Genomic DNA, 14,124 nt, shown 5'->3' on the forward strand with positions numbered 1-14,124 from the left:
TATTCACATAGAAAAAAAGTCCTTTCACTTCTACAAATTTTCGAAAAGGAGATGCCAAACATTTTGCTCACAGAATCTATTGCCTTTGAATTAGGAGGTATTATATCTTCTGTTGAAAAAACTAATTTAAGGTATAACTTTAGGACCAGTAGGCCTACTGGTCACAAGGAGACATGTTAAGGAAACATTTCTTACTTCATAATAGGCTATGCATAATAATCCGGTAAATTTTTACCAAATCATATTGTTGACTTACAACTAAAGTGAATATTCCACCATGGGCGTAGGCAGCATATTGTCTAGGGGGAGGCAGTCAATAGTGTGATGGAGGGCCTTTTATCAACTGCTTTACCAACCATCTGCTTTTTCAGGTCAATATATACCAAATCATATTATTGAGTTAGGACAAAAGTGAATACACCATTTGATGCCTTTTTGGTAAAATTCTACTTTAGTTACTTTTACCTATCTTGGAAAGGGGTGAGGTTAGGAAAATGAAACTTTCAGGGATGGGTCTACCGGCTAAAGTATGTCATGGGAAGGTATTTTGAAGTACTTATATTCTCTCCTTCTCTCTCTAGAGGATCCTAAAATTTGCCTACATGACAGGTCTATACCTATTGAAATTTTGACAAAACAGCATTTTACCATAATTTTCAGTTATAAGATTCTTTTTCTCTGGCTTTAGTTCTGAAAATGCAATTCCTGTTATTTGAGTAGTATTTTAAGCCATATCAATGTTAATTTTCAAAATTTAGGAAATGTATTTGCATATCTTTAAAACTCTATAAATCAGGATTGAGCAAAGTTGTGAAGCTGAAAACAATTTTTTTGGACTTCATTTTAAGCAGAAGATCTATATTACAAGGTTTAACTTTTATAAGACACAGGTTTTTAAAGGTCATCAAAGGTCAGGACCCTCTAGAGGGAGAAGGAGTGGAGGTAGGTACTTCAAAATACCTTCCCGGGACATACTTTAGCCTGTAGGTCTATCCCTGAAACTCAATAATATGATTTGGTATATATTGCCCCTTTTTCAGCCATAGGCCTATCTAATGTAAATTTGAAGGTCTAGGGGGCAGCTGCCCCCCTTCTCTACGCCCATGTATACAATTTGATGTCTTTTTTATGCTCTTTATGAATATAATTATCATTTTTGTTGGAAATGAATTTTACCCTTAACCCTATATATATCAATTTGGGTGTATATTTGTACATTAGGGGGGGGGGTAAAGTTTAAACTTACCTCCCATTTACATCAGAAATAAAATATACCCCACCCCCATAATGTGCAAATATATACCCTGAATTGGTATATACAAGGGTGGGGGTAAAATTCATTTCTGACAAAAATGATAATTATATTCATAAAGAGCATAAAAAAAGGCATCAAGTGGTATATTCACTTTAGTTGTAAGTCAGTAATATGATTTGGTAAAAATTTACCAATAATCCTAGTTAACATATTTCTGGGGGGGAGCACCTACTGTTGTACAATTATTTTTAACAAAATTATGAAAAATAAACATATTTGATTGTATTTTTCCACTTTCAAATATTCTATACAGCAAAGTTACACATCACTACAATCTACCAAAAAGATATAAATAGGTTAATATTAATAAATTTAGGTTAGGGTTGGGTAGGCTAGGTTAGATTAGCTAAATGGCTCTTGGGTATTTGTTTAAAAACAATTTTGAAGACTTAGAGAAAAGATAAAATATTAAAAAATGTGATTGTGTAACTGGAAAAAACAAAGAAAGTAGTGAGGATAAATGTGCTCCCCTTGAATAATATGTTAACTAGGATAATTTTGCATATTATGAAGTAAGAATTGTTTTCTTAACATGTCTCCTTATGACCAGTACTGGTCCTAAATTTATACCCTAATTTATATTTGCTTAAATTGTTGTGTTCTAGTCATCAGTTGTGAAGGCCAGCAGAATTTTTTGCTGATCAGATCCTAATTGTGCTAGCCTAACTAAAAGATGAACATGCCATTTAATTGCTTCTTTTAAAACTACAAATATACTAATCACTAAACTCACAAATACACCCCTGCCTCCCTCAGTAATGTTGCCAGATATTGCCCTAGGCTAATCTATAGAACTTTACTGATTAACTTATCCTTTTTTATATTAGCTTTATTGAGAAAAAAAGTCTAGTTTAGGCCAGGGTTACCACCCTTAGTGATCTATTTCTAGTTATTTTTATGTTGCCTTGTGATTTATAGTGATTTTAGTTCTAAAAATTGGTATTTTTTCCTAAATATAGTAATTTTTCATTAAATAGCACATATATTCAATTGAATAAATCATACAGGAAGCTGATTAATTAAAAAACAAAAATGCAAAATAGTGGTTCATTGCAGTGCCTAATATGCTCTAGATTAGCATTTATACAAATATACCATTGTTGAAACTTCCAATTTCCCACCACATGTCTGTATCAGATATAAATTCCAGAGTCTTATCATCAAGATGATAGGCAAACGCAGTTAATTGCAAAAATGTTCTATACTTCCTATTTGCTTAGATTGAATATTTGTCTTCATATTTATGGTTTAACTCTCCATTATTTATCCGTTCCAAATTAGATTTTCTTCTACTAAAACCTTTGAAATTATAGTGGATATGAATACACCCCTACATATGTAAATAGAACAGGAATAGAGTCATTGAAAATTAAAATGGTAGGTATAGGCTACATTAAATATAATTTTCTGAATGAAAAAAGAAAAAGAGATAATTGAAAAAGAAAATAGAACTTAGCCCTTTTTATAATAAGATTTGTGAACTTGCAAACCAAAATAGAGTTGCAGGAAAAGATATAGAGGAAAATGAAAAAGTTTGTGATACCTTGGATGTAAAGGAAGATTTGTTTTGTGAGGAGGAATTGGCGACAGTACTAAAAGGATTAAAAAATAATAAGGCTCCAGGTGCTGATGGGGTGGTAAATGAGTTTCTTAAATATGGTGGTTCTAAGGTTAGAAATAAGTTACTGAAGATTATGAATATGATTTTTAAAAAAGGAGAAGTACCTAACGATTTTAGGAAAACCTTAATTAAGCCCATTTATGAGAAAGGTGATAAAAAGTGAGTGTGGTAATTATTGAGGCATTAGTCTGGTCTCTGTAGGTAGCAAATTATTTAGTAATATGATACTTGTTAGACTGAGAGATGCCATAGACAAAGTTTTAAGAGAAGAGCAGTGGTTTTAGAAAAGGTAGAGGATGTGTCAACCAAATTTTCACTCGTAGGCTAATAATTGAGAAGTGCCTGAGTTTTCAAGCACCTTTGGTCCCCAGTTTTATAGATTATGAGCAAGCATTTGATTCTGTTGATAGAAGAGCATTAGTAAAGGTTTTATCCTTGTATGTTATACCAGACAAATGCATTAAAGTGGTTAGTGCTATGTACAAGAATAACACTGCTGCAGTTAAGGTAGGTAATGAGGTAAGCAGCTGGTTTTGTATTAAATCAGGAGTTAAGCAGGGTTGTGTTCTATCCCCTTTTACATGAATTATTTTGGTGGAGTCTGTCTTGAGGAGCACAGGAGAGGTAATAACAGACCACGGAATCAAATGGGGAGGAAAAAGTACCCTGGACTTGGATTATGCTGATGATTTAAGCATCCTAGATGAAAGTGTGAGCAAAATGAATGAAGTTTTAGAGGTTTTGCAAGTTCAGGGAGCTAGAATTGGTTTGAAAATTAATGTTAGGAAGACTAAGTCCCTAAGGCTAGGAATAAGTGATGATGAAAAGGTGATGTTGGGTAATGTTGGGAAAAGATTGATCAGGTGGACAGCTTCACTTACCTTGGTAGTATTATTAATAAAGATGGTGGGAGCAGTGAAGATGTCAAAAGTAGAATAGCCAAGGCTCATTGTGTTTTTTCACAGTTAAAAAAAGTTTGGAAGAATAGGAAGATAAGTCTGCAGACCAAGATTATAATATTAGAAGCTACAGTGATGACATTGGTCAAATATGGCTCTGAAGTATGGATGCTCCAAAAAGCAGATGAAGATTTGCTTGATGTTTTCCAGAGAAATTGCTTAAGGGTTGTTCTGGGTACCCAGCTGACTGACAGTGTTTCAAACAATAGGCTATATGAAAAATGTGGTTCAATGCCACTCTCTAGGGCTATAATGAAAGAAAGGTTGAGGTGGTTAGGGCACATTGTGTGGATGAAGGATGACAGATTGCCAAAGATTGTTCTTTTTGGCCAACCATCTAGGGCTAAACAGAAAGCAGGTTGTCCCCATCTGGGGTGGGAGAACGTCATAAAGAAAGATTTAAAGGAAATGGGAACTTCGTGGGCAGGTGTAAAAAGGGAGGCTTTGAATAGATTGGGGTGGAGGAGGAGCGTGTGTAGCTGTGTTGGCCTCAGGCGGCTTGGTGCTGTGGTGAGTTGCTAGTAGTAGTAGTATAATAAGATTTGTAATATAATTAGATAGGTTAAATCAACTGTAGTTTGATTATTGAAGTTGGTTGAGAATAAGGGGTGGGGTATCTACTCTGGGAATTGTTAAGTTTTTACTTCTAATATCTAATCAAAACTCCAATAATTCATCAAATTCTCTTATTTGTATTGAAACACATAGCAAGCACAGATAACATCCTAATTGTTTAGCTTAAAATACAAAAACTATTTAAACTTTGTTAGAACCTGCCTTTATTGTACCTGATTCTAGTTTTTTATATATGATATTTTTAAATGAATGATATATAATTGAAAACTATGTTGTTGTACAGTAATGTAGATTCAGGTGACAAATCCAGACTATCTTATAGCTTAAGTAATAGAATGAACAATTATCACCAATAAACAAAAATGTCTTGGGAGAAAAGATTTCTTTGATCTTTTTTATTAAAGAATCAATAAGACCAATGCTTCAAGGCTTTGGCCCGGGGGGGGGGTTGGTTTAAACCACCCCCCCCCCCCCCTGAAATGCTTGTCTGACTTGTAAAAACATAACAAAAATTGATATAAACAAGTTTTTTATTAGTTTTTTTGTGATTCCCCCCCCATTGAAAAAAATCTTTGAGTAACCCCCCCCCCCAAAAAAACGAAGAAATCCTGGGTACAGCCTTGCAATGCCTAGCCTATTGAAATTTGCAAAGGGTGGGACAAATTTTTCCTTGAAAATATAAAAAGGTCATTTTCAAAATTATTGCTGGTGTCCCAGTAATTATACCAGCTTAACATTTGGACAGTGTGAAGTTAGAAAACAATTCTTACTACATAATATATTGAATAATTGTACCTAAGACATTAGGCATTCAGGCCCACTATATTTTACCCCTCCCCCCCCCCCTAATGTAAATATTAATGCTAATGTAAAGGAATAAATAAATATTAAAACAAGTGAAACTTAAATTGAATATGCAAATCAAGCTTCAAACAGACAAAAATCACTACAAACAAGAGTTTGGGTATTGCCTCCTTCTCTCACTCTAAAAGTCTAAAACCTATTGCATCATGGCCACTTTCTGAAAACTATATGCATCTTGAACAGTCTTGGAAAGTATAAACAACATCAAATTGAATATTTGATATATAATGATATTAGTTGTTGAAAGATCCATCAGTTCAAGAATTTATTTCACTCTATTTTTTTTTTCTATGCTGTAAGAACTGGAGCTTTACTGAAAACTAATTTTATTACAAATATTTTCTTATGTTCTTAATATTGAAAATAAACATTAAGATTATCATTAAACATTAAGATAAGTAAAATTTTAAACTGATTAGCTTTCAGCAATGAATATCATTATGCATCAAATATTCAGTTTAATTTATTAGTTCTTTCTAAAGTTGTTCAAGATGAATATAGTTTGAGTCCAAACAATAGTTTGGATACTGCCCCCTTCCTTAAGTGTAAATAAAAACCAAAAGCCTACTGCACCATTGGCGCTTCACTGAAAACAAATTACATTACAAATATTGTCTTTTCCAGTTCTTACAGCATTGAAAATAAAATAAATTAGAGTGAAATAAATTCTTGAACTGATGGATCTTTCAACAACTAATATCATTATATATCAAATATTCAATTTGATGTTGTTTATACTTTCAAAGACTGTAAAGTGACAATGACACAGTAGGTTTTAGACTTATACAGTGAGAGAAGGAGGCAATGCTTAAACTCCTGTTTGTAATAATTTTTGTTTGTTTCAAGCTTGATTTGCATATTCAATTTAAGTTTCACTCGTTTTAAGATTTATTTATTCATTTACAATAATATCTATTGTATGTTTGTTTGCATTGATTGTTTATTTGATTTCTGTTCATTTTAAGTTTCATTTCTGCTTCAATAGCAAAGTTTTTTTTTTTTTTTTTTTTTTAAGGCTGTTTTTCATATTCACTTTAACTCACTTTAAGTTAAAGTGAAGTAAAAAGTAAAACTTTTTACTCACTTTAAGATCTATTTATTCATTTATTTTATTAATTTTTGTATGTTTTTTCCTATGATTGTTTATTTAATTTCTGTTTGTTTTGCATTTCATTTATTCTTTAATAGTAATTTCTGGTTGTTTTGAGTTTGAATTATAACAGGTATTTGTATCTGCTGAGCTTAAGTTTAAGATGGCCTTTACAAAGTTTTTCTTTGAAAAACCTATTTTTTGGAATGTTTTTTTAAATTAATTTTTGTTCGTTTTTCATTGCAAAAAGTTTTCAAGTTTTTAAAAATTCCTTATTTCAAAATCAAACTTCAAAAAAAAAAAAAAATCAAATCTTCATTGAAGTATCAAAACTGGTATCAAAGTAACAATGTCAAAGTGAAAAAAGTTTACCCTCTTTGAAGTTTATCCGACAACCCCTTCTATATGAAGTGTGTCTGGGAAAAAAAATAAATGGAGAGTGGGGGGAGGCTAGCTGCCCTCCGATCGCTTTTTACTCTTAAAAAGTGAATTACAGCTTTCAATTTCCAATCAAATGAGCCTTCTATGAAGTTTATACAAGCATCCCTTCCATAAAAACAATATTTGCCCCCAGGGCATAACTTACAACGCCTGCCCTTGGGCCCTGGGGGGCCATGTTGACACTTGTTTTTGTTATCTGAACTTTGAATTATTTTTAACAAAGTTTCTGGCTCAAAATTTATATCTGATGCATTTGGGGGAGGGGGGGGGGCTAGTTGCCCTCCAATCTCTGTTGACTCTTAAAAAGTGAACAAGGACTTTCAATTTACAATCAAATGAACCTTCTCTAAAGTTTATACAAGCATCCCTTCCATAAAAGCAATATATGCCCCCAGAGCATTTCTTACAATGCCTGTCTCCAGGCCATCAGGGGTTGCATTGACACAAGAGTTTTTTTTTTATCTGACCTTTGAATTATTTTTAATGGCATGGCTATTTTAAAAATTATATTGGATAAGCTTGGGGAGATAAGGGTGTGTGAGGGGGGGGGGGGGCGCTAGTTGCCCTTAGATATCTTTTGACACTTAAAAAGTGAACTAGAACTTTCAATTTCTGATCAAATGAACCCTCCCTGAAGTTTATTCAAGCGTCCCTTTCATAAGAGCCATACACGCCCCCAGGACAACACTTACAACGCCTACCCCCTGGGACGTGGGGGATTGTGTTGACACTGGAGTTTTTGTTATCTAAATTTTTAACAATTTAAAAAAAACTGCTATCTCAAAATTTCTAGTGGATGGGTTTGGGCAAAAAAAGGGCATGGGGGGGGCTAGTTGCCCTTAAATCTCTTGACTCTTAAAAAAAGAACTAAAACTTTCAATTTCCAATCAAATGAGCCCTCTATGAAGTTTATACAAGCATCCCTTTCATAAGAACCATACATGCTCTTAGGGCATAACTTAGAACGCCTTCTCCCATGCCCTGGGGGGTTGTATTGACTCCAGAGTTTTTCTTATCCAACCTCTGAACTATTTTTTTTTTTTTAGCATCTGTCTATCTCAAAATTTTCATCAGATGGGTTTGGAAAAAGAAGGCGTGGGGGGGGCTAGCTGCCCTCGGATCTCTTTTGACTATTAAAAAGTTAACTTGAACTTTCAATTTCCAATCAAATAAGCCCTCTGTGAAGTTTATACAAGCATCCCTTTCATAAGAACCATACATGCTCTTAGGGCATAACTTAGAACGCCTTCTCCCAGGCCATGGGGGGTTGTATTGACTCCAGAGTTTTTCTTATCCAACTTCTGAGCTTTTTTTTTAACAAAATGTCTATCTCAAAATTTTCATCAGATGGGTTTGGAAAAAGAAGGCATGGGGGGAAATAGTTGGCCTTGGATCTCTTTTGACTATTAAAAAGTTAACTTGAACTTTCAATTTCCAATCAAATAAGCCCTCTCTGAAGTTTATACAAGTATCTCTTTCATAAGAACCATATATGCCCCAGGACATAGCTTACAACACCTGCCCCTTGGCCTTGGGGGGTTGTGTTGACACCTGAGTTTTTGTTATCTGACTTTTGAACAATTTTTAACTTCATGGCTATCTCAAAATTTTTATTGGACGCATTCGGGAAAAAAGAAACAAAGGGGGGGGGGGCTAGTTGCCCTTCAATCTCTTTTCACTCTCAAAAACTGAACTAGAAATTTCAATTTCCAATCAAATTAGCCCTCTCTGAAGTTTTTACAAGCATCCCTTCCAAATACTCCCCCAGGGCATAACTTACAATGCCTGCCTTTGGGTCCTGGGGACTGTGTCAACCCTGGAGTTTTCATTATATGGTCTTTGAACTATTTGTTAAAAAATGGCTATCTCAAAGTTTTTATCAGATGGGCTTGAGAAAAAATGGGTGTGGGGGGGGGCTAGGTTCCCTCCAATCTCCTTTGACTCTTAAAAATTGAACTAGAACTTTCAATTTCCAATCAAATGAGCCCTCTTTGTAGTTTATAAGAACATCCCTTCCATGAGAAGTTTATAGGCCCCCAGGGCATAACTTACAATGCCTGCCCCTGGGCCCTTTTTTTTTTCAACATCAGAATTTTTGTTTATATGATCTTTGAACCATTTTTGACAAAATAGCTATCTCAAAATTTTTATCCAATGCATTTGGGGAAAAAGGGCAGGGGGGGGGCTGGTTACCCTCCAATATCTTTTGACGCATAAAAAGTGAACTAGAACTTTCAATTTCCAATCAAATGAGCCCTCTCTGAAGTTTATACAAGAATTCCTTCCATAAGAACCATATATGCCCCTAGGGCATAACCCTTGCCCTGAAGACCTTGGGGGGGGGGGGAGTGTCATGCTAAAAGATATAATTTCCAAAATTTTCAACTACGTTGAACAAAATGGCTATCTTAAAATTTTGATTGAATGTGCTTGGGGAAATGGTGGACATGCAAGGGGTGTTAATTGCCTTCCAATCACTTACAACTATAAAAAATAGCACTAGCCATTTAAATTTCCAATCAAATGAGCCCTTTTTGAAGTTTCTGTGACAATGTTTTCTATAAAAACCATATATGCCCCCAGGGCACAACTTACAACCCTTGCTCTGAGAGCTGTGGGGGGGGGGTGTCATCCTCAAAGATCTAATTTCCAGAATTTTCAACCACATTAAACAAAATGGCTATCTCAAAATTTTGATTGGATTTGTTTGGGGAAAAGGTGGGCATGAGAGGGGGGTTAGTTGCCCTCCAATCACTTTCGACTATTAAAAAGGGTACTAGCCCTTTGAATTTCCAATCAAATGAGCTGTTTTTGAAGTTTCTACAACAAAGCTTTCTATAAAAAGCCTATATGTCCCCAGGGCATAAATTACAACCCTTACCCTTTTGGCTGTGGGGGGAGTGTCCTCCTCAAATACGTAATTTCTATCTGGAAATCAACTACGTAGAACAAAATGGCTATCTCAAAATTTTGATTGGATGTGTTTGGGAAATGGTGGGCATGGAAGGGTTGTTTGTTGCCATTCAATCACCTTTCACCCTTAAAAAGGGGACTGGAACTTTCGATTTCTAATCGAATGAGCCCCCCTTTGAAGCTTTTACAACAACCCCTTCCATAAGAAGTGCCTCTGGGAAAAAAATAATAATAATAAATAAATAGTAAAACATTGGATCTGTATGACCTTTACTATAGGCGATGCTATAGTGTTGCCTCTGATTAGGAAGAAATATTAGAATGACCATTTTGTTTAAAAAATGATTGGTTAATGTTTCATGCACATTCTTTCTAAACTGGATGTAGTGAGTATGCACAATCATTCCTAGTTTAAAAGAAATACTATAAAGAGTTACACTGTTTGATTTCCCCTTCTAGTCTTTTTAGATATTAATTAAAAAAACTTTCTGAAAAATAAGTTTTTCCAAGAAAAGTAAAGGCCATTTTAAACTTAACCTCAGGAGATACAAATACCTGTTAAAATTCAAACTCAAAACGACCAGAAATTAATATTTAAGAATAAATGAAACCCAAAACGAACAGAAATTAAATCAACAATCATCGCAAAAAACATACAACAAGTACTAATATAAAATGAATAAATAGATCTTAAAGCAAGTAATGCTTAGATTGAATATGAAAATCAAGCTTAAAACTAAAAAAAATTTGGCTATTGAAGTACAAAAGAAACTTAAAACGAACAGAAATTAAATAAACAATCAATGCAAACAAACATACAATATATATTATGTAAATGAATAAATAAATCTTAAAACGGGTGAAACTTAAATTGAATATGCAAATCAAGTTTGAATCGAATAAAAATAACTACAAACAAGAGTTTGGATATCGCCTCACTGCAGACGCCTAAAACCTACTGCGTCATTGGCGCCTTACTGAAAACTATATGAGTCTTTAACAGTCTTGGAAGGTATAAACAAAATCAAATACGGGGCGAAACTTCACTTATCTCCTCCGTTCCCGATTTAGGAGATTAGACAGACTCATTGGGCTGTAGAATGTTGGACCGTTTGAGTTGTGGAAGACGTTAAAATACTCAAAATACTTTATGTTTTCAGTTATTGCAGGATTGATTTCATAGATTGTGGAATGGTGAGCCCAATGGGCCATCATTTGGGTGAACCTCAACTCATAATATGCAATTTAGATTAATTGTTCCGTGTTATGTGCATATATTATTCTATATATGTCATTGTGAGTTGTACTTTTATTGCATTGCGTTCATTTTTAAGCCTTGAGATAAAAACTGAAACCTTAGTGTAGACAGTGGTGGAGGAAGTCTCCCCCCTCACATGCATAATTGAGCAGCCACAGAGAAAGTAATACAAATGAAAATAATCCGTCTTTTGAAAATGTCTTTTTTCAAAAGACACGAACAAAATCGTTTAAAGGAATCTGAAGTGCTATCTCTGACATTTCCGTTGATTCTTTATTCCCATTACTTTCAGATGTAAAATTTAGAATATTATTGAATGGGTTTAGTCGTCCCTCCCTGAATAATTCACATTTGGAAAACCCACCCCTGGGAAATTCCTCCCCACTCAAAGAACATTTTTTTTCCTGCTGATAATTCTCCCGTGTTAAATTCCACCCAGTAGAAATTTATTTATTAATTTGCATTAATACCAACACTAAATTTATTTATTAATTTATATTAATATCTATTATATGTTTGTTTGCATTGATTGCTTATTTAATGATTGTTTGATTGTTTATATGCCCCCAGGGCATAACTTAAAACGCCTACCCCCGGGCCCTGGTGGGCTGTGTCGACACCGGGGTTTTTTGTTATCAGTACTTTGAACCATTTTAACAAAATGTCTATCTCAAAATTTTTATCTGATGTATTTAGGGCGTGGAGGAGGGGGGGACTAGTTGCCCTCCAATCTCTTTTGACTCTTAAAAAGTGAACAAGAACTTTCAATTTCCAATCAAATGATCCCTCTCTAAAGTTTATACGAGCATCCCTTCCGTAAGAAATAATGGGAAGGATTCGGATAATCCTGAAATTACAACCCTTGCCCTGAGGGCTGTGGGAGAGTTGTCATCCTCAAAGGCCTAATTTCCAGAATTAAAACTACGTTTGATAGAATGGCTGTCTCAAAATTTTGTTTGGATGTGTTTGGGGAAAAGGTGGCGTGAGAGGAGGGTTAGTTGCCCTCAAATCACTTTCGACTATTAAAAAGGCACTAGCCCTTTGAATTTCCAATTGAATGAACTTTTTTTGAAGTTTCTATGACATCGCTTTCTATAAAAACCTTGTATGCCCCCAGGGTGTAACTTAAAACCCTTGCCCTAAGGGCTGTGGGGGAGTGTCCTCCTTAAAAACATATTTTCTATCCGAAAAACAACTACGCTGAACAAAATGAATATCTCAAAATTTTGATTGGATGCGTTTGGGAGAATGATGGGCATGGGGGGGGGAGTAGTTGCCCTCCAATCACTTTCGACTATTAAAAAGGGCACTAGCCCTTTGAATTTCTAATTAAATGAGCCTTTTTTGAAGTATTTATGACAACACCTTCTATTAAAACCATATATGCCCCCAGGGCATAACTTAAGACCCTTGCCCTGAGGGTTGTGGGGGATTGTCCTCCTCAAAAACATATTTTCTATCTGGAAATCAACTATGCTAAACAAAATGGCTATTTCAAAATTTTGATTGGATGTGTTTGGGGGAATTATGGGCGTGGGGGGCCTAGTTGCCCTCCAATCACTTTTGACTATTAAAAAGGGCACTATCCCTTTGAATTCCCAATCGAATGAGCCTTTTTTGAAGTGTTTACGATAATGGCTTCTATGCAAACCTTATATGCCACCAGGGCATAACTTAAAACCCTTGCTCTGAGGTTTGTGGGGGAGTGTCCTCAAAAATATATTTTCTATCTGGAAATCAACTATGCTGGACAAAATTGCTATCTCAAAATTTTGATTGGATGTATTTGGGGAAATGATGGGCGTGGGGGGGGGCTAGCTGCCCTCCAATCACTTTCGACTATTAAAAGGGGCACTAGACCTTTCAATATTCAATCGAAGGAGCCTTTTTTGAAGTTTCGGTGAAAACACCTTCTATAAAAACCTTATATGCCTCCAGGGCATAACTTAAAACCCTTGCCCTGAGAGTTGTGGGGGAGTGTCCTCCTCGAAAATATATTTTCTATTTGGAAATCAACTACGCTGAACAAAATGGCTATATCAAAATTTTGATTGGATGTGTTTGGGGGAATGATGGGTGTGAGGGGGGGGGCTAGTTTCCCTCCAATCATTTTCGACTATTAAAAAGGGCACTAGAACTCTCTATTTCCAATCGAATGAGCCCCCTTTGAAGTTTTTACGACGACCCCTTCCATATGAAGTCCCTCTGGGGAAAAGAAAATAATAAAACATTGGATCCATATGGCCTTTACTATAGGCAACGCTACAGCGTTGCCTCTGATTGTAAAAACTTAACATAAAGAGTGAGGTATTGAGGAGAGGGTGACCCCTCTCATATATGTAATAATTTCTGTGTGTTTTAAGTTTTAATGTTGCTCCTTACTTTCAGTTGAAAAAATTTTCTTTCAGTTAATTTCTGGTCGTTTTTAAATAATGCTGAAGAATTCGGCTCCCCCTCCATGGAAAATTTCCTTCCCCCACAAAAAAAAAATCTTCCATGGAGAGATCCTTCCACCCCTCATTCTCCACCAGAAAAATCCCCCCTAAAAAGTGTATGTATACTTCCCAATAAGCAATACTATATGTGAACAATGGGCAAAGTTCATAGCTAGCAGCCCTTCCCCCAGACACTGTGGGGGGGGGGAGGGCAAGTATACTCAAAGACATAGTTATTAGATTTTTCAACTACGCTGAAAAAAATAGCTATCTAGAAATTTTGATTGGGCAACTTTGGGGAAAAATGAGTTTGGGAGGAGGGCTAGCTGCCCTCCAATATTTTTGGTCACTTGAAAAGGGCGCTAGAACTTTTGATTTCCAATCAAATGAGCCCTCTCCCAATTTTCTACGATCACTGGTTTGATGCAATCGCCACTGAAAAATTAGAGTAACACATCCATGATCTTTCTTCCAGCAAAAAAAAAAAAGAGGCAAAATTCCACATTTCTGTACATAGGAGCTTGAAACCTCTACAGTAGGGGTCTCTGGTATGCTGAATCTGATGGTATTATTTTCATTACGACCACTTGATTTTTTAGGGGTGTATCCCTCCCCTCTTTTTCAAACATTGGGCAAATTTTCTCAGGCTTGT

At 35.3% G+C, this 14,124-nt stretch overlaps 1 protein-coding gene across 2 annotated transcripts in view; it reads left to right on the plus strand.

Moving 5' to 3' along the window:
- The window catches only part of LOC148942756 (metaxin-2-like), a 55,454-nt gene continuing 41,330 nt past the window's right edge, over positions 1 to 14,124 (plus strand). For both annotated transcript variants that reach the window (XM_089102023.1, XM_089102024.1), the window contains exon 1: positions 1 to 97. In XM_089102023.1, coding sequence (XP_088958149.1) covers positions 52 to 97 — 46 coding nt within the window. In that variant the 5' untranslated portion in view covers positions 1 to 51. The remainder of the gene's footprint in view (positions 98 to 14,124) is intronic.

This window comes from Artemia sp. Qi Xiang Cuo, chromosome 16 (assembly GCF_049724085.1).
Source record: "Artemia sp. Qi Xiang Cuo chromosome 16, ASM4972408v1, whole genome shotgun sequence".
In the NCBI taxonomy this organism is placed as follows: Eukaryota; Metazoa; Arthropoda; class Branchiopoda; order Anostraca; family Artemiidae; genus Artemia; species Artemia sp. Qi Xiang Cuo.